Source organism: Peromyscus californicus, unplaced genomic scaffold (genome assembly GCF_007827085.1).
Source record: "Peromyscus californicus insignis strain IS unplaced genomic scaffold, ASM782708v3 Scaffold_24__1_contigs__length_46423439, whole genome shotgun sequence".
In the NCBI taxonomy this organism is placed as follows: Eukaryota; Metazoa; Chordata; class Mammalia; order Rodentia; family Cricetidae; genus Peromyscus; species Peromyscus californicus.
This window is the reverse complement of record NW_026294535.1, coordinates 24,324,300-24,352,208: the sequence shown is the minus strand read 5'-3', so window position 1 is coordinate 24,352,208 and position 27,909 is coordinate 24,324,300. Positions and strand designations below refer to the sequence as shown.

General features: G+C 35.9%; 1 protein-coding gene across 20 annotated transcripts in view; it reads right to left on the bottom strand.

Annotated features, from left to right (window-relative positions):
* The window catches only part of Ppfia2 (PTPRF interacting protein alpha 2), a 461,179-nt gene that overhangs the window by 111,366 nt on the left and 321,904 nt on the right, over positions 1-27,909 (bottom strand). For all 20 annotated transcript variants that reach the window (XM_052753255.1, XM_052753257.1, XM_052753256.1 and 17 more), the window contains 2 exons: positions 25,648-25,764; positions 724-945 (listed from right to left, as the gene is read on the bottom strand). In XM_052753255.1, the coding sequence (XP_052609215.1) occupies positions 724-945; positions 25,648-25,764 (339 nt within the window). The remainder of the gene's footprint in view (positions 1-723; positions 946-25,647; positions 25,765-27,909) is intronic.

Here is a 27,909-nt window from a genome sequence, read left to right as displayed (position 1 = left end):
AAAGATATGTTTCAAAAGAAAATGTGAAAATGAAAAAGGCAAAATGTCAAAAACCGAAATTCCTGAAATGGAAAAAAAAAATGTATTTTTAAAAGTAAGAAAAATAAAAAGAAGAATTTTCAAGTTTTATCCTAATAGGTAAGATAATTAGACATTATAAATAAAATGTTGCTGAATCATTTAATAAATCTAAATTTCTTCCTTCTTCCCTCCCTCTTCCTTCCTTCATTCCTTCCTTTCTTTTTTGTAGACAAAGTAATACAAAGCCTAGCAAGAAAGGAATATACATAAAAAAGAAAGGTTATATTATACATATTCATAGCATATTCATGCAAGGCATTTACAGACACAAATAAAAGACATGTTAAAGTAATATTTTCTAGCATTCCTATATAACATTATAGAAAATCATGATTCATTTCCACATGCACAGCTATTCAAATTTAAAACTTTAAAGCCTTGACATGTCATTAAATCTTCACAAAGACTTTAGAATAGCTGAGACTTGATATCAAAGCTTTCCATTCATACATATTTAAAGGACCAGTAAGTAAACGATTTCTATCTTACTGAATAGGTTTATAACTAGAACAACATTCCTAATTATGGTCTTCAAGAAGTAAAGACTACCAGTCTCTAGGAAGTGCATGGAGAGAGCGTCTCAGAACAACCTTTGGGAAACCATTCAAGAAGCAAAGACAGAGAAGGCTATGAGCCACCTACCTCCCGGATGTCCCTTTGATATTTTGTGTTCATTTCTTCCGTTTTTATGAGGTCCTTTCTTGCTGTCTCTGCTTCCTGCTCCACCTCCCCCACTCGTGAAGAAAGAGTTGTTAAGCGTTCTTTCATTTGGGCCATTTCATAGTTTTGCTTTTCAAGCAATTCCTGTAGCTCGACTATCTGGCTGGTGTCATCTGTTGAGTCTATGGAGCCGTTGGATAGACGCTGCAGGAAGACACAAAAGCAGGACACTTAGGACCCTCTTTATCCTTAACCCGAGTACACGTGAGGAAAAAAAAAAAAACTAGAAACCAAACAGTCTTCACAATGAGAAACAAGAATTCCGACACAAACTAGTGTTGGAGAAAAACTATGTTTCTGAGAAAACTGATATTAATATAGAAATAAAAATGACATGTAAGAGCTGGAGAGGTGGCTGAGCAGTTAAGAGCACCCTCTTAACTGCTTCTCTTTCAGAAGACCTGAAAGAGTTCTGCTCACAGCCCCATGTCACTCCATTTCTATCTCATGCTCTCTGCTAGACTCCATGGGTACCTGCACACACATACTCACACATACATCATACGCAGCACACACACACACACACACACACACACACACACACACACACACACACAGAGAAAAATAATGAGGTAAATATTTTAAAAATATATCATATAAAAGGTATGGAAACAAACCAGTAGTTTTCAAGCAGATGACAGAAGCATTTGCACTGCAAATTTTATATACACATATATAATTTTTATATATAGTGTGATAAAGCTATAATATATATGCAATTTAGCACAGATTCATGTATATGTGATACATATAGCATATTATTTTAATCAATATCTAGGGATATAAATTATGTAATATTTTTATTTTTTTATTCAAATTCTTTTGAAATTTTCAGGCTTTATTTCATTTTATTTTTAATTAAAATATGTTATATACTTTATTTGGATCACATTCTTTCCCCTTGTCAAATTCCTCCCAGACACTTTTACCTCTCTAGCTATCTAATTTCTGAAAACATGGAATCTTTTCATGTTATCCAACTACTCCTATGAATAGGGCCTGCCCTAGAGAATGGTTGATATATCCAGTGACACTCTGTTGGAGAAAATTGATTTGCCCTTCTCTAGCAGGTGTCAGTTGCAAATTGCTTCTTGTTTAGGGGTGGGACTTTGTGCTACTTCCTCTTCTCAGTGCTGAGATTTTTTTTTTGGGGGGGGTCTGGTTTGAATTTGTGTGTCTTGCATGTGATATTATATATGTCTCTCTGTGTTCATATATGTATATGCCCTGTTGTGCAAGGAAGATGTTTCTGCCTTCTCTTCCACATAGATTCCCCAGCACAGGAAAGAGGAAAGCTGATAAAGATATTCCATTAAAGACTGTGTACCTTTCTACATATTGGCTGCTTGTGAGTCTCTGTGTTAATTACCACCTATTATTAGAAGAAGTTTCTCTGATGAGGGCTGTATGATGCATTGATCTAGTCACATAGCAATATGTTATTGGGAGTCATTTTATGTACATGTTTCTTTAGCAGAATAATAGTATTAGGTATTCCCTTGAGGCCCATGAGCTATTTAGTTTCAGGTTCTTGGCCGCTTTATAAAAGTTAAATATGGTTCCATCTCATAGAATGGGCATCAAATACATCAAAAAGTGTCTCGTTATCGCCAAAACATTTGTGCCATTATTGCCCCAGCACATCTTGCAGGCAGGTCTCCATTGTAGGATTCAGGGTTTTCATCTGGATGATACTGATGATTTCTTTTCTCCTCCAGTGGTGTGCAAAAGTACATTCCAGCACTGTGAGTACAAGTCAGGGGAGGTTCAGCATCTAGTTGGGCACCAGCTTTATTTCTCATGTTCAATGACCTAAGCACATGGTGTTCTTAGCAACAGTCTTGACGATACAATGTGGTATCTGGACTATCTAGAGGACCGTTTTGAGAAACTGCTCATAAGATGTAATCTATTACCAGCACTGTGAGGTCTATTTACTGGCTGACGATGTCTAGTTGGGGCATTGTCTCTCCCATCATGTTGTGTCTTCATTTAAATTCCTTTCATATGGCTTTTCATATGTTAGTTATCCCTCCCGATATTCGCCCCTTTCCTTAGTTCTGCCGTCCTGCTTCCAATATGGTTTTATAAAGTGATAAATAGGACTCCAAAATTACAGGTTTTTAATTTTAATGACGCTTCTACAAGTAAAATTTACAATTTTGATAAAAGAGCATAATTTATATGATGATCCTGGTATCCTCTGAAGATATATAACTCAGAAATATTAATTTCAGGATTGTTAGCATTTTAAACTTTATATATGCCACAGGGGAGGAAGCTGAAAGAGGTCAAATAGTTGGAAACAGTTATTTTCATTTTTTTGAAAAGGATATTTAGAAAGTAGGGAAAAATTTATGCTTCAAAAGTATTTTACAAGCCCATACCCAAAATATTGAAGGAAATCAGAGAACTCAATTACAACACAACAAAACAAAATAAAAAGATATGAAGGAAACTTGAAAGGACCTAGAAAGGTATTTCTCAAGAGAAAAACCTATATACGATCATATTTATGAAAATGGTCATGCCATTAGAAGCCATCAGGGGATGTACAAATGAAATCACAGTGAAATAATCACAATTATTTTTCTAATGCCTGTTTTATAAAAGTTAGAGGACAGCAAGTGTTGGTACAATGTACACCATAGGAATGAATGTAAATTATAGAGTCATTGTGGGAATTGGTAAGACAGCTGCAGGAAAAAACATAAATAGGACTTCTATATATTTTAGCAAGCTCACTTTTCAGTGTATATCTAAGTTTCCAAAGGAATATTTCTTATGCCACCTCTACCCTGTTATTCAATGTAGCATTATTCATAATAGTGAACATAAGGCATCAAAGTGCTCATTGGGTGGGTAAAGAAAATATGGTACATATACTGAGAGAATTCTCTTTCACTTCACAAAGAAGAAAATTCCCATTTTTCTACAATATGACTGAACTTAGAGAAAATTATAAATATAAGGAACCAGAAAAACAGTTACAATGTGATTTGGTTTATATGCAGAATTGAATGTGTATGCAAAATCAAACAAAGCTAATGAAGTAGAACAGAGTGATATAACCAAAGTCAGGTGTGAAAGGAAGGCTTATTATAAAAGGGGTACATTAATAAAAGAGTGCAAAGTTTCAGTTAGATGGGAGGAACATGTTATAGTGAACTATTGCACATGTGACTAGTAGTCAACGTATTGTTCATTGCAAAATGACATTTTGTGTCTCCCAATATTTTAGTGGAATGGATAATCAGACATGATGATGGATTAGTAAATTATCACTAAGGGGAATACATTGATTGTTTTTCAATTAGTAGTGTAAAAAGATTGGAATTTAGTTCTTTATTGAAAAACACCTTATCTAGCATGCACGGGTCCCTGAATTCAGTCACCAATATTGTCCACAAGCAGAGAGTGCCCAGAGAAAAGAAAGAAGAGAAGGAAGGGGGAAAGGGGAAAGGGAGGACAGGAGAAAATGGAGAAAGGAAGGAGGAAGAAGATGAATGAAAGAATCACAAAGGAGGGAAGGGAGGGAGGAAGAAAGAAAAGAAGGAATGAAGAATAGGCGGGAGGGAGAGAGAAAGGGGAGGAAAGTGGGGAAAAGAAAGAGAGGAAGGAAGGGGCAGAAGAAAAGAATGAAGGAAGAGAGAGGAAGGGATGAAGGAGGAAGAGAAGGAAGGAAGGAAGGGAAGAGAAAGGGAGGAGAAAGGGAGGGAAGGAAAAGAAGAAAGGAAGAAGATCGCAGATAAGAAAGTGAACAATCTTGACCCACAGCACTTGAAGTTCTGTGTTAAGAGTAGGCAGTACAGGGACTTGGGGGAGATGATTTTCAAAATCAAGATCTCCACCAAGCAGAGACGGAAGGTATGGGGAACAGTCAGCTCTGCCTTGATGCTTATTTAGCAGCAGGAGTTTGTACCAACACTAGATATATCAGGAAACATTTGAACACAATGTAAATTTTCTATGTTCTGTGTGCAATGTTGTTCCTAAGAAGCATGACTAATAAAGAAAACATCCCCTTGCTAAGCCAAACTTCACGCTCCCTGCTCACTGGTTACATCACTGGACCTCAGTCCCAGGCACAAGTTCCAAGTTTACTCATCCACATCTGCCTCACAAATCTGTGTGATCTTAGTTGCCTCTGCACCCACCATTTAACTATAAAAGACAACCTTTAACTTTCGTGACACGTGCACACACTTAAAAAAGAAAAAGAATGCTTTTTAAAGGTAAAGGTCCACATTTACCACTGTTCAAAGATGCTCTAATGATAATTCCAAACCCTACGAAATTATCACAGCTACCATTTAGCATTTAGCAGGTGGTACTAGCCTTCCTATCAATCCATCTCTCAGCTGTTGTTCAGTGTTCTGTTCTCAGTCAAGGTGCAGAGAGTTGCGTAATGCAAGGGTTCACAGTTACCGTCTTCTATGAACAGTTCCTGGAGAGGTCTCGGCTCTCACCCCTCAGCAAGCTGCACTGCTGGCAATCAGGACAATAGTTCTTTGATTAAGTCCACAGTCTACTTTATGAGAGTACTGTGATCAAGTGCTCAGTGCAATCTTAGCTGGATTAGTTCTACAGATCCACCTAGTATTGTGACAGAAACTAGTAATCCATAGCATTTTCTTGTGGAAGAAAGGAAACATTTAAACCTATACTGTTAATTTTAAAAGATGTCTTAAAGTGAAAAGAAGAAAAATCTTAATTCTATGGTTAAACAAAATAATTTACAGCTATATTTTCCACATTGCAAAAACAACAAATTGCTTGCATCTGCAACAAATCCAAATGAGTCACACACACACACACACACACACACACACACACACACACACACACACACCACACGCATGCACATGCACACATGCACAGACACACATGCACACATGCGTGCGTGCACACACACACACACACACACACACACACACACACACACAAATTATGTTATGAAAAAGAAACTAAATCTGGAGAAAGACAAAAATCCAGTTCCATTTATATGGAGGTTTACAACAAACAATTCTAATCAACAGTGGCGGGCAGGCAGATTGGCTGCTGTCTGGGCCAGGGCAGGGGAATTGAATGTACAGGGACAAAAATTCACTATAAAATGAGAAGCATTTTTCTCTCTGTTTGAACTGGGATGGTGTTTACACAGACAGATCTCTATAAACACATAAAATGTTATGTACTTTGGAAGTTAATAGATGTTTTATTTAAAAAAATATACAAAATCTCTAGAATAATTCAAAACTGCTCCTACAATGGAAAAAAAAAATTACACTAGGAATCACTGAATCCCAAAGACCTTTGGCAAACTAAGGTGTACCCAGCTTTTTGGTTTTCTATTGCTGTGATAAAACACCATGACCAAAAGAAACTCGGGGCAGAAGGGTTTGTATCATCTTCAACTTCCAATTTACAATCAATAACCGAGAACAGTTGGGGCAGGAACGTAAGCATGGCAGGAACATGGAGGCAGGAACTCAAAAACAGCAGGAACATGGAGGCAGGAACTCAAGAGGGAACCACTGAGAAATGTTCCTTACTGGCTTGCTTCTTCCCATGGCTTGCTCATTCTGCTTTCTATAGCTCCCTAGAACTACCAGCCTGGAGGTGGCACTGCTCACACTGAGCTGGGCCCTCCAATATCAATCATCAGTCAAGAAAACGCACCACAAGTTTGCCTACAAGCCAATCTGATGGGCACATTTTGCTCAGTCACGGTTCCCTCTTCCCAAACAACTCTACCTTGTGTCAAGTTTTCAATTGCTTAGTCATGCTGTACTGAAATACACAACTTTGAATTCCAGTTCTGTTTGTCTACCATTCACTGTAGTTACTCTAACAAGAACATCCACATAAATAGGTTGAAATTGTACACTGTATAATTGATACAAGGACAAAACACCTATATATATGTGTGTGTGTGTGTGTGTGTGTGTTGTGTATACACACACATATATATATACATATATATGTATATATAAATTAGTATGTTATGTAGATTAAAAATATATAATTATATATAATACATATAATCAGTGATGTGTGCATTAATAAATATATATTGGTATACACAATATATACATATCTCATATATGTGTGTATATATTTTATGAATATTTATTTAGCACAAAGTGGTGGTAATTTTCTAATTAGAAAAAATAATATTGCAATTCTGTGCACCTGAAATCCATCAAAATCTTGTTTAATATTGTATGTTTTTATAGGTTAAGATGCGATAACTTTAACTAAATATAAACAGTAATCAGGTAAGTAAAAACCAAACATTTTAAAAGTGTTAACCTTTGAATTCATTAAGCCGCACAGATGCATGGCATAGCTTGGACACACCTGTGGTATTTAGAACAATGTGTGAAAATATGCTTGATCTGCCAATTTACTTTTACTTGACACATTTATAAAGCTTTTCCATTTATAAATATACAAAAAATTTTAAAAATGATGTGCTGTGGATGAAACCCAGGGAATATTATTTAAGGGCTGTATCACTAAGGAAAAGCTCAAGTCCTTAAAAAAATGTGCATTTTAAAAATGTATTCAAGTCAGACTAACCATATTTTTAAAATTTTAGTTACATTAGGAAAGGGTATTTGGTGGCTTTCCCCTAGCACTAATATACTTAAGAGCTAACAGTTTATTTTCTCTTATAAAAATATTTTCCATATGGTTTGTATACCTAAAGTACAGTCATGTTTACTCCTTACTACATTTCAAATAGATCTTCGTTGTCTCACGTTTTACTTATTATTTACTGAATTTATTATTTACTCTTTATGTATTACTTATTTTACTTATTATTTACTGCTTTCTAAAAGGAAATAGAAATAGGAAGATAGGCAAATAGATGTTTAGAATTGATCTTCCTATTAACAGAATTATTATAATAGAGGCATAAATATTTTAAAATTTACTAGTACCTATGGAGTGACCACTAAACAGTTTCATTCCATTTTCACAACTAATTCTAGCATTTAATAGTTAGCAATGTATTGGTAAATACAGTGTCCAAGAAGATAAAATGAAAGTCATTGGCTTTTATAGACTGGGAAGTGTCCTATAAAGTAGGAGAAAGTCTTAAAAGTTATTTTCTTCAGTGAGAAATGAAAGGTAGAAATAAAGAAGTGTGGAACTATAAAATAGATCCATAACACAGATTCAGACAGGAAAGTATTGACAAGCATAAAAATAATAAGAGTTATAAAACTGTAGACAGTTGATGTACAGTTAGCATAAATCAATAATGCCTTGGAGTAAATAATACATCTGAATTCAATATTAAACACATCATTCTACAATTCAACAATAATATGAGTGAATAACATAAATAAATTCTATCCCTAGCATTAGTACAAGGAGAGACTTTGGAAGGGTTTAGGCAGTGGAATGCCCTAGCAAACATTTGTTTCTTCCTATGGATTATAAAATTTAGTGTAATATGCTAAATTCTTGAACTTGAATTTACATCCAAGTCATCACATAAGACTGCATCTGGATTGCAATAACAATATGAGCAAAAAAAAAAAAAACCACATAACTTGTAAGTGTCCTATCTCTAAGCATGGGTTCAAAACTATATTTCTATGTTGCTCACAATAATTAAGTTCTCATCATGTGCTGAACACAATTATAAGTGAATAACGTAACTTAGTTATTTAATGTCTATTAATTATATCTGATTAAGAAAAAGAAATTGATGCACAAAAGGCAATGTATTGTGGGTGAGACTTTTCAAACGTCATGAGGTTAAAATTTTGCTCTCAAAGTTCTGGGTCTAGTGTCTATTTCTAGAAGCCATCTTTCTCTTTATTGCATTCCTTTTACATTCTTTTCTTTCTATTTCTTTTTTTTTTTTTTTTTTTTTTTTTTTTTTGGTTTTTCGAGACAGGGTTTCTCTGTGTAGCTTTGCGCCTCTCCTGGAACTCACTTGGTAGCCCAGGCTGGCCTCGAACTCACAGAGATCCGCCTGGCTCTGCCTCCCGAGTGCTGGGATTAAAGGCATGCGCCACCATCGCCCGGCTTTTTTCTTTCTATTTCTATTTATTCATTCATCAATTTACCCACTAAGTCAATAAACCATCAAAATTCCAACTCTATTTATCTGTATTATGCCAGATACAAAGATAAGTCCTTAGATTTTCACGATTTCTGTTTAAAAATAACACAATGTATGCTTTGAGTATGAATACAAGCAAACCTAGCAACCAAATGTGTGCAAAGGACCAGAATACATTTACTGACTAGAGACACAAAGGATTTAAAATTATAAGTCATAACTTAAGTGAACTTTAGGTCTGTATACATTATTGTTTTGTGAATTTCCTTATTCTGCCTTATTCTGTTTTTGTTCTTTCAAATATCAGAAATGTCCACTGATTTAAACTATTGCCCAGCATTTACCGTGTTATATCTTTTATTAAAGATTCTCTAGCACAGAACTGACAGATGTTATTTTTAATTCAGTATTGTCTCCTTAAGTCTATTTTATACCATATAAGGCATGTGTTTCCACTTTCTGTAAACCTAGAGTTCAAAGCAGAAATAGCATTTTTAGTCTGTGTCTGTCAATCTAATCCATGATTATTTTTAGAATCCTTGGGAGAATAGGATGAGTATATATCAGTGGAATCCGTTTTGGACAACATAAAAAGATGAGGTCTTTTCATGTAATTATTTTACAATTTTTTTAGGCATTGTCAATGTTTAGTTAGACTTAAGAACCACAGATCAATATCATGGTTGTACTTCATTGACTGTTATGTCTTACTAGTCATTAAATATAAAAATAAGACAAAATGAAACAATTAAAATAATAGGGCAATAAAAATTATTGAGGAAGTGATAATAATAAACAAAATAGGCCCAGGGAATTGATTTTTTTCTTTAACTTAGTATTCACTAGGTATTTTTAAATGTTTCAAATCATAAGACTGTGCTCTTAGTGAACAGTCTTCTATCATTCCTAACTTCAACAGGACCAGTAGTCTTTGTTGAAAAGTATACAGTAGACTTTTCCTTTATGTCTTCTTTATTCCTTATTTGTTATTTTAACCCATTGAGTTCAGTTATTGATGCCCATATATGCATGGGTGGTGGTGTCATCCATTGGGGTATGGGGAATCTACCAGTTACTAGACACCTAAAGAAAGGTGACCCTCCTTCCCCAGCAGGCATCAGGTCTCAGTAGGTCCTGCTCTGCAGAGGGTGTGGCTTCAGTGCCTCTGCTCCCTCCTACATAGAATTGGTGGAGGTCTTTTGTAGGTGACCACAGATGCAGGGACTTCATTTGCAGCAGCCATGCCATGTCCAGAGAATGGCGTTTGACAGTTCTCCTCCCCATCTTCTGGCTCTTACACTCTTTCTCCTTGCTCTTCCACTATATTGTCTGAGACTGCCAGGAAAAGGGTGTTAATATAGATGCTTTTCTGTTTTGTAACTAGCACCATCATGCTGTGTTGTTCATCTTCACAGGCCCGGGTGATATCACTCAGAATAATTTTTCCCATTTCCATTCCTTTAATGTTCAGTAATATTGTGGATATGTACTATATCTTTTTTTGTTATTTTTACTATTTATTTTCATTCCATAAATAATCTAATGCAAATATAATGCTTTTGCCTTTTTAATATAATGTCTTATATTTTGACATATTCTTTCCTCTCCATAAACTGCTTCAAGATCTTCTCCCAACTCCTTACCTTCCCAGTTTCATGTTCTTCCTCTCTAAACAAGAAAAAAGAAAAAAAAATGTATACACACCACACACATATACATACAAATGCTGCTAGATTTGTTGTTTCAACTACTCCTGAGAATGGGGCCTGCCCTGGATGGTGGTTTGTATAACTGGTGTCACTCCATTTAACGAAACACATTTTTCTCTTTCCAGAAGCTGTTAATTGCAAGTAGCTTTTTTGGAAAGGAGTGCAACTCTGTGACTACATTACTTCTCTGTGTTGTGATTCTGTCTGGCTTAACTTGTACAGGTCTTATGCAAAAAATTATAACATTGTAAAATTTCTACCAAATTTAAAAGCAAGAGGTGTTTTGTTGTTGTTGTTGTTTGTTTGTTTTGTTTGCTCCTAAGGAATTTCAGTGATTTAACTTTTTTATGCTCATAATATTAAAACTAGCAAGTAATTAATGTCACCATATCCAAAACATACAGATTGGTAGAACTATGCTATATTAATAGCATTTTAAATAAAAATTAATGTAAGAAATTTCTGTTCAACACTCTCATGATTAATGTTAATAACTATTAGAAATATAAAATCAATATATATGTTCCATATTACATCATAAGATACACACACTGAACGATTCTTATGAAACAAAAACACTAACTTAGAACTTTTAAAAATCTTGTATATAGTCTGAAAAGATGAAGAAGGGAAATGAGTATAGTTAATATTTTATTTTTGTGAGAAAGTCAGGAATGAACATTCAGAAATGATTCTGTGCTAAACTAAGAACTGAAGTAATGAACTGTTCCTATGTTCTCAACTGTATCATTAATGTCTTTTTAGACGTGTGCTATGATCTGTGTATGAAGTGCCCCCCAAAAGGATTATGTATTGCAGCCGTAGGCAATTCAAGCAGAGAATCAACATGCCAACTAGGTTACTGTCAGTCCTACTATTATTTAGATCACTCGAGTCCATTGGTATTTTCTTAAATAGGAAGACAGTTCTCCCATTTGTATCTTAACTGGGTTGAAACAATTGTATGTGTGAAGGGTTAGTAAAATATGTAAGGATCATAAACATGAGTAAATGGATGGAAAATTACCTTGTAACTGCTCAAAATATTCCCATCAGGAAAATATACACATGACTAAAATAGAAACATAAAATTTTATATCCATAGAAAAATGGTTTACCCTAAGAATGTCAGTGAAGTCAGCTACGTTACTTGGGTGTGATACAGGGGTTAAACTCAGGGCCCTATGCATGCTGGGCAAAGGCAAGCGCTTTACTGACTTGTGAGCTAGACACCTATCCCCAAATAAGTTACTTTAAAGAGATTAACATGTTATACAAGTTTGTGGCAAAAGGAAAATTTCAATTCTGATAATTTTCCCACAGGTATTAGGATAAATATCACAATTAATGATAAAAAAATTTGGTCCCTTTTCATATAAGTATAGATATTAAAGAAATTCTATAAAGCTTGACGATATGAAGTGGTACTGTACAATGTTAAGTATGTTATTCTGATATATTGAGATGGCTTGGATTACCAGTGTCCCCCACAGGCTCATGTGCTTGAAGTCTTAATCTACAACCTGAACTAATACAGGCAGACACAAAAACCTTGAAGAGGTGGGCATTAGAGGAAGACAAGTTGGATAATTTAGGAAATGTGTGTGAAATAGATATAAGACTTTTCCCCCTTTCCTCTCTCTCTTTTGCTCACACGTGGTAACAAAGTGAGCCAATATCTCCAGGTTGTTCTTCCCACCATGACATGTTGCCTTGCCACACATTTGAATACAAAAAGACAAGTAAACCTGGACGAAAATCTTTCAAACGATGACCCCCAATAAATATTTCTTCCTTAAGATTGTACAACTTAGGCATTTTGCTACAGAATGAAAAGTCAATTAATACTCTAATATGATTCAACATTGTGCAAAACTATTCACCACTAATAAGAAATAGGAAAATAAAAATTCAGAAAGAAGAGAAAATATTTTCCTTGTTTGTTTACTTACTTAGAAAATTTGAAGCACACAAGATCCTACAAATAATAGATTCACAAGGTTTCAAGATGCCATGTCAATATTTATAATAGCAGCACATGAAATACTTTTAAAAATGGCATACTTAAATCAATTATTTTGTAAATGAATATATAAGCTAATTAAAAATGAAAATCCAATTTAATAATTATTAAGGTATAAATTTAAAGAACAAGTGTAAAGTGAATGTAATAATAATCATAATAATAGCAAATTAAACTTCAAGAAATGAAAAGTTGATCTGAAAAATCTATGTGAAAAAAGCAATCTTATTGAAGAATATGAAAGAATACACAAACAAATAAAAATATGAGCTACATATAGAAATGCTGAGACATAGAACCATTTTTCTTGTAGTAATTCATTAACTTGAGAAAATCTGATGAAAATCTCACAGGGGGTTTTAAAAGACATTTGACAGACTATTGTGGTTAAGTTATGAGATTCATGGCATAGAAAACAACAAAAGTTGAAAGACTTCGACATCTCTTCACTGAAAACACATTTATTAAAGTTAAATCATCTTTTCAGGCCTATTCAAAGCACCAGCAACCCAGAGAGAATAAAAGAAATATTTTAACACTTTCGGAGCTTATTTTTTGTTCATAGTGTGTTTGTGTGTTCATGCATGTGCATCTGTGTGTTTCTGATGAGTGTGCATGTGTGTGATGTACATGGGCATGTACACATGTGCACATAAGCATGCAAAGGTCAGAGGTCCACCAAAAATATCAGTCCTCAGCATCAAACTATCCTGTTTTCTTGAGACAAGATCTTTCATTCATCTGGAGCTCACCAATTAGTTTAGTGTGATGGCCAGTGAGTTGTGGGATCCATTTGTTTCCACCCAAGAGTACTAGGATTACAAATTCACGCTATCCTGATTGGCTTTTTAAGAGGTTCTGGGGATCAATGCAGGTTCTAGTCTTTATGTAGCCAGTCTTTTACTGACTGAATAATCTCCCTAGTCCCTAGAACTGATTCTTTAGCTAGAAATAAAGATAATAAATTACAGATTGCATAAATTATACTCTATGTCAAAATATAATATTTGAACAAGGATTTGACAAAATTGAAGAACTTATCCATGCAAATATCTAAAAGAAGTGCACTGGAGTCCACAAATGAAGGAAGTTCAAAGTCAAGAGGAGGAAACAGTGGCTTAGATGGAGTTGGAGATGGAGTCAGAAAAAGAGGAAAGCTAAGTTTTTGTAAATGGGAATCCTTAATTGAGATTTAAGCTGAAAATTGACATTCAATTAATGACATCATTCATTATTTTTTTTAAAGCAGGGTCTCACCTTTTAGACGAGGGTAGCCTAGAACTCACAAAGATGTGCATCTGTCTCCAGATTGCTGAGATGCAAGGCATGCACCACCACAAACAAATATACATTATTCATTTTAAATCACGTCATATCGAAGAAAAAAAAGAAAGAAAAAGGACCCATAAGAAAAGTAGAGATGCCCAATACAAGGTCCCAGGTAAAATGGGATTCATACAAGGGTGTTTTAGCTAAAGATTCAGGATATATTTTAAAGATAGAGCAAATAAAATTCACTTGCATTTTGAAGTGGGATGTGCAAAAGACAGAATATGGAAAAATGAATATGTAAATGTGCAGAATAATTTAGGTATATAAGTAGACATGTATGTCTGCAATACAGCTAAAGATTCATAACTCATAAATGTACAAAGTGTTTCTGAAGCTATGACACTAATAACACTGACAGGATAAGTAGAGAAGGTAAGGATGAGCCCTGGGAAGTTTCCACATCAATAAACAAGAAAGAAGTTCCAGAGACAAAGAGACAAAGCCACTGAAGTAAGAGGAAAACAGTGTCTGCTCCTGGAGTGTCATGAAGAAAGGGGATCGAGGAGAGTGATCAACTGTATCAAACACTTCTCAGAGATCTGCCAGGACTGAGAGTCACTAATGTATTGAGCGATGTAAAATTAATGCAGCTGTAACAGAAGCGATTCTGTAGAGTGGAATTTGATATCTTAATTAATTCACATTGCTATAAGAAAGCAGTTAGGTGAGTAGAAGAGCTTTTTGAAAGAACCACGCTGCAACATGAAGCAGAACATAGCAAATCAGCTGAAGTGGGGCATGGGGCTCAGAGATTATCTTATTTTTTTATTTAAGTTTTTTTTTATTCATTTTGTATACCAACCACAGATCCCCTTCTCATCCCTCCTCCCACTCCCCCTAAGCCTTCCCCTCCCAGACCCACCCCTCATCTCATCCTCCAAAAGGGTAAGGGCTCCTAATTATCTTATTTTTAAGTTGAAGAAATTGTAGGTTGTAAGAACAAAGCCAGTATCACTAAAGATTCCTAGAATAGAAATGTATTGACCAAATAAATGTCAGTTATATCCAAATAAGTATAAAAGGCTTTCTCTAAGATTTACTTTCACATTTTAAAACATTCTTATGTTTAGGTAATAAGATCTTGGCAAATAAGCTCTTTCAGTCTCTTAAATACTAACGAGATTAAGATTTGCTTAAATTACATGTTGAAATCAATGAAACCAAGTTAGTTTACATGAAGCTCTTTTCCATCTATATTTTACTCTCTGTCTACATGCATTTATTACCTTTCTAGCTCCTACTATTCACAGGCTGCATGGCTTTACCATAGTAATCTTTGCTCTGCAAACAGCACTTGGTTGAAATAAAATAACTTAAGTAATTTAGAAAACTGTGATAGGCTTTATGCTGTTTATTTGCTTGTTCATTTTTGTTACAGAGAGGTTTCCAGAGAGGTTTTTCTTTTGTTTGTTTGTTTTGAAACTTATTAAGAAATTTTTTATTTATTTTACATACCAATCACAGATTCCCCTCTTCCCTTCTCCCGCCCCTCCACCCTTCCCTACCCACCCCTCATTCCCTCCTACAAGAAGGTAGGGCCTCCCATGGGGAGCCAGTAGAGCATCAAGATCAAGATGGGGAAAGCTACAGATAAACAAACCAAACTAGTGGGAACTCATGAAATTTAGACCAACAGCTGTGGAGCCTCCACAGGACTGGACTAGGCCCTCTGCGTATGCTAGACAGTTGTGTAGCTTGGTCTGCTTAAGGGCAGCCAGGCAGTGGGATCAGGATCCATCTGTGGTGCATGAGTGGGCTTTTTGGGGCCTACCGCTTATGGTGGGACACTTCAACAGCCTTGAGGCAGGGGGAGGGGCTTGGACCTGCCTCTACTGAATGTACCAGAGAGTTTTAAAATTATTTGCTAATCTTCTAAGGACCAGACATGAGGACGATTGGACTATTATTACCGGGATCTTCCCTTCATGGTTGCCAAATAATACAAGGGAAATCTGGGGCCCTCTTGGGGATACTTAGGTTTATTAATAAAACAATTCAAGAATGGGCTCAAGAAAAATTTTTCTAGAGTGTTAAAAAAAAAAATCAAAACCCAAAACCCCAGGAAGGCAAGCTATAAATTTGAGCAGTTGCTCGGAGGACGAGAACGGAAGCTAGAAAGAAAAGTGTTTTTCGGTTTGAGTTACCAGCACAAAGATCTACTCCATGCCAGCAGGAAGCAACTTGGTTTGTAGCTAGAGTTTAGAGAAAGTATAAGGAAGCCCAAGTATCAAAAAAAATCATGCTTAAGTTCTGGCCAACATCCTACAGGAAGAGATAAAAAGGAAAAAAAAATAAGCTGCATCTTTCTGTGTGAGGACTCAGAAAGATGGGCAGATTCACATGACCTCAAAGTGTCTCAGCTTGTAGGGACTGTGCTATGGGACAGGAATTAAGGGAAGGAAAGTACACAATCTCATTAAAGGAATAATTATTCCACCTACTTCCTTTAGTATGGTTTATTGTACACTTGCCTTGCCAGAGTGGTACTTTGGCCAGGTGATTAAAACATCCCATCTGGAATGTAAGTCAAGTACCTAGGGGAGAGATTCTATTCTCCTGACCAGAAGGTGTTTTCCCTTAAGGAGCCATTATTGCTACTCTAACAGTACCAAAGATTGATCTGTACTTGGACATTCCTTTTCCCTAATGGTAAACATATGAGTTCATTAGCTTGGACTCATTGGTTGAAAATTTAATTGAATAATAAAAGAGAAAGGTACATTTTATTATCAAGTTATATTGAATTAAAACACAGATGACCAATGAAAGGAAGGTATATTATTAGTGCTATTCCTATGCAAATAAATCAAGTAATGGATATATAATGTCAAAGTAAAGATGTATGAGACAAGCTATAACTGAAAATAATGTTTACAATAGCTATCAGGAGTGGCTGCTGTGTGTGAAATCTATATAAAGACTGGGAACATGTTTAATACATTAAAGATTGGTGTGATACAAGTTAAGATGAGAAAGTAGTTGCATGAGACTGAGGTCTGAAGAAGTAGGAACATGGGCAGATATTGGTAAACTAGCATAATGTTACATTTGCATGGTGGTTGATAGGTTCTGGGGCTCCATTACCCAGTAGAGTAACTAATGTTAATAATAATGTACCATATATTTCAATGCTGTTATTCAAATGCTCTCATTCAAAGAAGCGATAAACACTTAAGGCTATTAATATCCTAATCACCAGGAATTGATCATTATGTAGTGTATACATATATTGGCACATCACACTGGATCCTGTATGTATGTATAGTTATTACATGACAATCATACATTTTTGAAAAGTAGGAATTAAACTTGGATCATTCAGAAGATTTATGCTCATAGTAGAAATGATAAACAAAGCGGCTTGAGAAGTAAGAAGAAGCTAGAAAATCTGGGAATGACACACTGAACAAATAAAGACATGATTCAGTTGATCGTGTGGTACAGATAATAGATGATTCTCTCCACTCATAGTGTTGTGAGGACCTAGAGAAGTCCCCCAGTCACTAATAAGAAATATCAAAATCAGTTTCATGCAATTGAGTGTAATTACTTAATGACTTATTTCAGTAAATATGCACATGAACATGAATATATATATTTATATTGACACTGATATATATATATGTATGTATGTATGTATATGTTTAAATGAATATATATTTAAAATTAAATTAAATTATGGATGAGTGTGTTTAGCAGATTGGTCCCAAGTATTTTAAGGCCAAGGGCCAAAGATCAAAAAGTGGGTCACTTACCGTAAGTCTAAAATATCCAACATTCTTGAAATAAACACTATCCTGAAAGCACACATTCCCATTAGACAGCACTTCAATCAGTTTTTCTCAGACTATGGACAGACTTCACAATGAAACTCAGACGCCTACACACACAGCCCTTCCACTGTAGACAGCTTCCGTCTTCCCAAGTGTCAGTATCTTCTGAACCAATCGTCTGCATTACCTCTAGGCAGGGACACTGCAGTCAGCGCCACAAGAAGGACCACTCAATCACTCTTTACATACAGAGGGAGGAGCAGTAGGGTACTGGCAGGCCAATGAGGTTGCTTTTGAAAGGAAGCTTGAGCACCATTAGAGTAAGGCAGTGGTTCTCAACCTTCCTAATGCTGCAAGTCTTTAATACAGTTTCTCACGCTGTGGTGACCCCCAACCATAAAATTATTTCATTGCTACCACATAACTGTAATGTTGCTACTGTTACGAATTATAATACAAATATCTGATGTGCAGGATATCTGGTATGCAACCCACAAAGGGTTGCAACTCAAGGTTGAGAACCACTGGAATAAGTAGTGATCTGTTGTTTGGCTAGGAATTCTGAGGTTCCAAGTACTAGCATATGAACCTCTTCTTAGCGAAGGCTGAAGCGTCACATATATGATAATTAAACATTTGGAATGCCCCTTTTTAGTAGATTCAGTTCTGAGTTAAAAATACAGGCAAGAGGGCTGGAGAGATGGCTCAGAGGTTAAGAGCACTGCTTGCTCTTCCAAAGGTCCTGAGTTCAATTCCCAGCAACCACATGGTGGCTTACAACCATCTGTAATGAGATCTGGTGCCTTCTTCTGGCCTGCAGGGATATGTGCAGACAGAACACTGTATACATAATAAATAAATAAATCTTTAAAAAAAAAATACAGGCAAGAGATGTTGCAATGGAAAAGACTGAAAGTGTTTTAATCTTGGAAGCTCCTCACTCACAATCTTTTAAAAACTAATTTGCATTACTGGTTAGTATACATTTGTCACTACTCCATTCATCCATAGGTGGACCCTAGTCATATTTCTTTTTACATAATAAGATTGAGATAAAGTGACCTGTGTGGAACAAATTGTTCAGTTTCCAGATCTTATTGTCTCCTCACATTTTTTTCAAGTTAGAAAATGTGTTGTTCTCCGAATTGCACATATTCATTTATTTCTAGAGTTGATCATTTTATTTTATGTAAGATTATCATATATACATATAATATATATATATATATATTATATGTATATATTAGAACATCTCTTGACTGGTATGTGTAGCAGTCTTTCTTGAACTGCCAGCCCCCAAATCATGACATAGAGACTTATTATTAATTATGAATGCATGGCCTTAGCTTAGGCTTGTTTCCAGCTATCTTTTTTAACTTAAATTAACTCATTTCTAATAATCTATGTTCTGCCCTAAGGCTTGTATACCTCATCTATGTACGGTCCATCCTGCTTTCCTGCTTCCTCCATGTCTGGCTGGCTGGCTGGCACCCAGTTGGCTGGATTCCCTCTTCTCTCTGTCCACCAGCCCCACCTTTCCCTCCTCTCCTATCTATGTGCCATTCAGCTTTTTATTATACCAGTCAGGTGCCTTAGGCAGACACGGTAAAAAAGCAACACATTTTTACATAATTAAACAAATGCAGCTTAAACAAATGCAACACATCTTTACATAGTTGAACAATCTTTCTACAACACAAACAAGTGCAACATGTCTTTATATAGTTAAACAAATATTCTATTCCATAACAGGTACGCATCTCTTAGTAAATATTTGCAGCGGGATAACAAAAAAACAAAAAGCATGGAGCATGGGAGTTGTGAAAGTTATTGTCTCCAAGAGCAGCATGATTATCATTGTAAAAATTAGCAGATTTACTCCAGCACACTAAAAATATTAACAAGAAAAATTCTGTTGAGCCTGGTTCTGAGCACAGTAACCCATAGCGTTCTGGAATTTTATGATGTGAATATATTCTTTGAACAACTGTCAGTCTAAGATCACTTAGAAACCTTTAAAATTATTTCATCTAAACTTACTTCCTTACTTCTGTTAATTTCAAATCTGGGCCAAATGGCTACGGTGCCTATAGAATATATCAAAGCAAATGCTGGCCACCAGGATTTCCCTGCTATTCCTCAGTCTTTTATCTGCTGCAGGGCCCTCTTGGCTGGCTTATCCAACCCCCTACCCTAAATTCTCCAGCTTAGGGAGCTGGGCTGCTCTTCCCTATAGAGACTAACCATTTTGGTAGCCCACTCTCTTGTACCTTTGGTCCTCCTGGCTGCTGCACCTGGTTTCCCTCTCTCCCTTCTCCTTTACCTTCCCCTCTCTCCCACGTGGCCCAGCTCAGCTTGGTCATGTCCAATCTGGACTCTCCCGGATGTCCCTGTTTCTGCCTCGGGCTATGTTCTCCTACGTATCTACAAGAAACCTTCTCCTCCACTATACCTAGGAGCAGTCGTGTCCTTTCCTTTCCTTTTATTTTTTCATTAAGCTTCTTCTTCTCCTTTTATTTTGGAAATGTTGACAATAATCACAGAACACCTGAGAGTAAGAAAGCCCATGTCAGGGTACATTTTCCTTTTTTTTTTTTTTTTTTTTTTTTTTGGTTTTTTGAGACAGGTTTTCTCTGTGTAGCTTTGTGCCTTTCCTGGAGCTTGCTCTGTAGACCAGGCTGGCCTTGAACTCACAGAGATCTGCCTGCCTCTGCCTCCCAAGTGCTGGGATTAAAGGCGTGTGCCACCACCGCCCTGCCAGGGTGCATTTTCAATGAGGCTATTTTGTCAACAAGTTTGTCAATTGAACTCTCAAGCTGCTGATATAAAACATCGCCTTATGGCTAATAATCTACCCTGAGTATGTAATTTAAGTATTTTACTGCCCTGAACAAGAAGTGATACTTGTGACTAGGATTACAAATTACTTTCTATCATCTCTATTGTTAGCTAACAATAATCTAGGTTATTTTCTTCTGAACAACTTGGTAATTAATACATTGATATCACCTGAAATCCTTTACTGATAAACTTCATCACACATTCTTCAGATTAGCATATTTCCCTATGCTGAGATATACATGAGTTCTCAACTCAACTAGTAAACAACCTTTAAATCATAACAATGTTATAACTTATTAGTCAAATGTATTGCTATTGTCCTAAACAGTCATATTATGAAAATAAGACCAGAAATGAATGATTAATAATGCTTTTTGTCTGTAACTGTAATATTTACTTAAACTATCAAAATAATAACTTAGATTTATCATTTTGTGTTTGATTAACACTTGTCAGGGAAATTTGTTCTAATATGCAGCAATTATTTAATCATGAGAAACTAATCACAGGTTTAATAATGTAAAATGGATCACAGTTTACTTATTTAAAGATTAAACTTAAAACAAAGTACAGCCGGGCGATGGTGGCGCACGCCTTTAATCCCAGCACTCGGGAGGCAGAGCCAGGCGGATCTCTGTGAGTTCGAGGCCAGCCTGGACTACCAAGTGAGTTCCAGGAAAGGCGCAAAGCTACACAGAGAAACCCTGTCTCGAAAGACCAAAAAAAAAAAAAAAAAAAAAAAAAAACAAAGTACAAATTACTTGTTTTTAGGCTTATCCTTGTTAGGGTTATCATTACTGTGATGAAACAACATGACCAAAGCAATCTGGGGAGAAAAGGGTTTATTTGGCTTATAATTCTAAATTCCTGTTCATTACTGAAGGAAGTCAAGACAGGAACTCAAACAGGACAGAAACCTTGAGGTAAGAACTGATGCAGAGGTCATGGAGGAGTGCTTCTCATTGGCTTGCTCATCCTGCTTTCTTATAGAGCCTAGGACCACTAGCCCTGGGTGCTACCACCTACAATGGGCTGAGCCCTCATTCATCATTCACTAATTAAGAAAAAGACCTACAGTCTTGCCTATAGCCTAATCTTACAGAGGCATTTTCTTAATTGAGGCTCCCTCCTCTTAGATAACTTTAGCGTGTGTCAAGATGACATAAAAGTAGCTAGCACAATTGACCCCTTATCAAATTGACACACAAACATCACTCTAAAGCCATAACCTTTCCTTTAATGTTCATCCTGAGAATACCGATTAATACAACACTACAATATAAAACATTTTACAAACTCAAAATGCCCATAGTCTTACAAATTCAAACACTTTAAAAATTCAGTATCTTTAAACAAATCCAAAGTCCCTTTTAAAGTCCAAAGTCTCCTTTAAAATTGAAAGTATTTCAACTGTGGGCTCCTATAAAGTCAAAAATAAATTATTTCAAGAGGGAAGAATGAGGACACAGTCACCATCAGATCAAAGTCAAAACAAATTCAACATTATAATCATTCAATCATTCAATGTCCAGTATCTGGGATTTACTGACAATCTTCTGGGCTTCTCCAAGTGTCTTGGGTCACTTCTCAAGCTTTTCCCTTTGCAACACACAGAGAGCTTGTCTTCTAGGCTCAGGCCAGTTCCACTCCACACCTGCTGATGTTGTTGGTGGTCATCTCCTGTTCACTCCATACCTGTTGCTACTCTTGGTGGTCATCTCATGGTACTGGCATCTCCAAAATGCTGAGGTCTCTGCAGTAACTGTGTTGCACATTCACCAATAGCCTCTCCTGGGCTCTCTTCAAGGTACAAAGCCTCAACTTTCTCCATGACACCTTCAATACTGCCTTTCACTACTACTTCTGCTTAACCGTCACCAATGGCCTCTCCTGCTCTGTAACCGTGCCAAGCCTCAGCTGACCTCTTCAATGCCTTCAACGCCACTACCTCCTGGGAGATTGTGCTGATGCCAAGGAATCACTTCCCAGAAGATTTCACCATAGTGATGCTGGTCTCTTCTTAATCACCACTAATTTCTCAGTTCCAGCTGAGCGGCATCAATTGTCCTAGTGAAGCAAAGGTTTCACTTCAGTGGTTCTGGTCTCTTGATAACTACAGCCTATTTTTCATCTCCAGCTGACCAGACACCACAGATTCTTCACACAAAAGGCCCTGTGGAGTCTTTGCTTCCCACTGAAACTCCACAGGCAGGCCTATATTGTCTGTGTTTCTCTCAACATTTTTGTCTTCCAAGTTCCCACCGATCAGCTCACCAAGCTTTGAATGGCTTTTCCCGACCCAAGTTCCAAGTACTTCATGAATCTGTCCAAAACCACATGGTCAGGTCTGTCACAGCAATACTCCACTAGTTAGGGTCGCTACTGCTGTGTGGAACATCGTGAACAAATGAAAGCTGCGAAGAAAAGGATTTATTTTGCTTACACATCCACACAGTAGTCCACCACTGAAGGAAGTCAGGAGAGAAAGTCAAGCATGGATGGATACTGGAGGAAGGAGCTAGTTCAGAGGCCATTGGGGAGGAGTGGTGCCTACTGGCTCGCTCATCATGGCCTTCTTATAGAACTCAGGCTCACTAGTCCAGGGACAGCACCACCCACAATGGGCTGGGCCATCCCTCATCAATCACTAATTAAGAAAATGCCCTACAGGCTTGCCTATAGCCTGATCTTATGGAGACATTTTTAAAATTGAGGTTCTTTTCTCTCAGATGACTTTAGCTTGTTTCAAGTTGATATAAAACTATCTAGCACATGGCTCATACTAGAGGCTATTTGTGTGGTAATTTAAACAATAATAATATACTGTCAATCTCTAGCACACAGACATAATTCTACAATTGTCAGCAATTTAAAAAAATGAATATCCATGATCACAATGTTTAAAATGTTTTATTTATATTCTTGCCAAAAGAATGAACAAAAGTGCAAAAGTTTTCAAGTTATCAGCTTCTCAAAATCTTCCATATGTATACTTGTAGCTATGAGATCAGTTAGAGACCAAAACCAATATACAGAATTAGACCTTCTTCTAGTTCTGAAGATGCAACTTGAGAATTATTCTGATAGGAACTATCAAAATCTTCCAATGGCTGTCAAACTTAGAAGCTGTAATTTGAGTAGAAAAAAATATGGAGACATGTGTTGCCTAAAGTGAAAAAGTCTTATGAATTATAAATAATATATCACGAGGCAATATTGTCATCTGAGAACCACAGATTAGTTACATACTAGGTGATATACTTGCTACATATTATAGCTGACATATATTATTCTTTATGTCATCTATCATTAAATGGAATATCATTTGCTGTTGTATAGCCGTAGATGAATTCAGATACATATGTAAATGAATATACGTGCTTTAAAAATATACAAGTATTTGATTTATTTCTTCCTAAAAAACATATTTCATGTATTTCTTTCATCTTGGAGTACAGGAGCACAAATGTTATATATTTCTGCTATTATAGATACCTAAGTACAAAACTGTACTGTACATTCAATCTTTATAACCAAATCTGTGTGCTTTTATAATTGCTTGAGGAAAATCTATTACTGATGACATCATTTAAATTATGTCAATGGCAAAATTTATGTTCCTTTCCTCAACGTTTTTCTGAATTCAAATACCTTGTCCTAAAGAGATTGATGGTACCCCGACTGACTTAGCTGAGAGAAAGATAAGTTATTTTTTTATTTTAATCTCACACACAGCTTATGAAATCACCATAAATTCTTTATTTTGAACATCCAGCTTAAGATTTCAATAAAATAGGAGGGATATGTTCAAAATCGTGGTTTTACATAAAGATCTGTCCAGTTGTTGGCCATCAGACCTGAAGGTTGTCCCCGGAAACTCATCTGGGTTACTTAGTTTCCTTGGCACCTTCGTCTGTTTCAACAACCTCACTGAGGAAATACCTGTTTCACACTCATCAGGAATCTAATGCTATTGGCTTTGTCATCCATTGCCTGCTTCTTAATCTCTGGGTTGTGGAACCTCTTCACACTTCCAATTACACCACTTCAGCTACTTGATTCACGGGGACTTAATGCCTAAGGAGATTAGGTGTCCAAAAATATGAAGTATTAAAGGCAAGCAAGCAGAGTCTCTTGAGTGTTAAGCTCAGTTTATGCAAATATTTAAGTCATTTTTCATCTAATTTATGACCCACTTATAGTTTATGTTCCTCATCTTACATTAGAAAAACAGACACTGTCTTTTGGAAGTGGCTAAGCAGACCACTTCTATCCTTTGCCTGTGTCTAAACTACATTGCAAAAAAAATGGTTTCTTTATAAAGGTGAATGAATAAATGAATCAATGAAGGAATAAAACTGGTAAAAGTCCAATGGTTTCATATACTGGGCTTCACAATATTTCATTATCAGAACTAAGACTGGAATCTTTAAGAAAAGGTAAAGAACTTAAGTGCTAAATATAAAAAAAAAGATTATCAACATTTTTTTCATTAATACACTGTATGAAATAACACCTATAGATGGAATAACTCAGAAATAGTACCTTTAAGACAGTACCATACAAAACATTTTATATTGAGTTTAAATTATATATTTTATACATGTTAATATATAAATTAAATTGTATATATAATCAAATTAATAGCCATTAATAAAATGTCACATATCTATGCATAACTACATGCAAGACAAACACATTAAACTTTAAAACTAACAAATTGAAAGTAATAAGTGGAAAAAAAAACACTGAAATTTTGATTAAAAAAAAAAAAAACAACTCAACACACGCCGAGCAGTAGTGGTGCATGCCTTTAATCCCAGCACTCAGGAGGCAGAGCCAAGCAGATCACTGTGAGTTCGAGGCCAGCCTAGTCTACAGAGGGAGATCTAGGACAGGCACCAAAAGTACACAGAGAAACCCTGTCTCAAACAAACAAACAAAACAAACAAACAAACAAAAACAAACAAAAAACTCCACACATATCATAATTTATTCAGTATATGGTTTTATTTTGGTATTTCTATCAAATGAAACAGCCAGTAAACATTTCCATTTAAAAGCAGGTCATATGTATCATACCTTTTCATGAACTTTCTGGCCAGGTTCCATCCCTTCAAGATGTTCTGACTCTGTGGATCCCTCACTTGATGCCATTTTTCTCTGAATATGAACATTTTGCTCACGCAAGGCAACAATCTGCAAAATAAAAGAGTAATGCCTTTAACAGGTAATTTACATGAAAATGGCTACTTGCTAATGAAGATGGGCAAATGATCGAAACACAAAGACTAAATTTGCCTACATTATGATTTCAAAAAGTGTCTTTCAGGACAGCATTTCAAGTAACACTTATGCAAATTCAAGACATTTCCCTTTAAAAATTTAAAGCGCTGCACAAATTTACCTAAGAATATTTTTTCCATTTGGAAATACAGTGGCTAATTACAAAAATAGATTTTAAGTTGTGCCATAAGAATTCCTGTTGTGTGTACTTCCAAAATGTACAAGACATATATGTAAGAAGAATATAAGCTGAAAAATAATTTTAGTTCCAATTGCTTAACCTACAGAGACAGCCTGTAGCAAATCCTTGAGCTGGACTTTCAAGAATTTATACATGATTCAAACTACTGTATTTAAGGAGGACCCACAGTCATTATTTCAATGGTCATTAACAAGATTTTTCATCCAAATTTACTTAGTGGAGAAAGAAATCAGCAATAAATTCTTATTCTTTTTCAGCTCAATTTTATGGGCATGATCTTGAAACTAAGAAACAGGTTCTCACAAGTTCCAAATATGATCCAAATAATAAGCTGGGTATAAAATAGTATTCTAATATTTTCAAATGGTTTTAAAATATAATTATTACATAAAATTAAAAACAATTTACATGATAGTAATAGCATAACTTCATGGAATCTTTTTTATATTATCAATTCCTATGTTATGACTAGGTCTAGAATGGATCAATTTCTGTGATATTTTGTATGTGGTAAATACTGAGTCAAGCAAAACTATGTAATATTTGAAATTATGAGATCAATGGATCACACAGACCAACAACCATTAAAGAGCAAGACAATAAAAATCTAAGTGTTCCTTATGTTGCTTATAGTGCTTCAGGGTTGAAATTTGTCCATAATGTGTCTATGATGTCTCTTGATCTTGCCTATGACTTCTTACATGTGAATGTATGTCACATATAGGGGCACATCACTATATAACCAAGAATAATTATTTAAATATTGTTTTACAGTAAAACAGTCATCAAATGATTAATTTTTTTTTAAGCTTTCTTTTCCCCAACATACTATCTTTAAAATGGCCAGAACCATCTTGGCATGAATGTGTACATGTACATGTCTGTGTTTGTGTTGGATATGTGCATTTTCTTGAGTGGGTGAACAAGTGTACATGTCCATTCATCTCTGAATTTGAGAATGTGAAGGCTGGAGGCTGACACTGGGTGTCTTACTTGATTTCCCGCACAATATTCATTGAAATAGAGTCTCTCATTGAACGTAGAACACATATTTTTGCCTAAGTTGGATGGCCCATGTGCTCTAGGAATCCATGTGATTCTGCCTACTCAACCCCCATGCACAGCTCAGCACTGAAGTCACAGGTACAGGGTATACCACTTTGGACATTTGCATGGATGCTGGGAACCCAAAAGCAAGCACTCATGCCTGTGATGTGGGGGCTTCACCCTCGAGCCATTTCCTCAGCTCTAGATTAAGTTTTCAATATGTTATTTTATATTGTGTTACTCATTATTTTTCAAGATAAAAATGACATTGTGCTTCCAACTTATTTTCACACATTTAACCTTTTTACAAGTTATTATGAATATTATTTCGCATATTCTTTTGAATTCCACTGTGTATGTAACTAAAAATGGTCATACACACTCTCTGACACTCCTTAAACTTCCTCCCAAATGTCCCACTCTCATCTTCTCTCCTCTTCCTTCTCTTCTTTTTTCTCTCTTCTCTTCTCTTCTCCTCTAGTCTTTTCTCTTTGCTTCTCCTCTCCTCCCGTCCCTCCCCTCCCCTCTCTTCTCTTCTCTTCTCCTCTCCTGCCTCCTCTCCCCTCCCTCCCTTCCTCACCCTTCTCTTCCCTTTTTGCTTTATTTTTGATACCACTCTAAGTTACTGTGTGCTTCTCCCATGAGTTTATGCATACCCAGTCACCCATTGGAACATAGACAATGTGTTAGTGGCCACACATTTAAAGGAATGATTCTCCCAGCAGCTTTACTGCCATTGGTTCCTTGACTCCAAATTGATCCCTTACATTAAGCTGCAATGAGTTCCTTTCTGTTGCAAGGTCATTCTT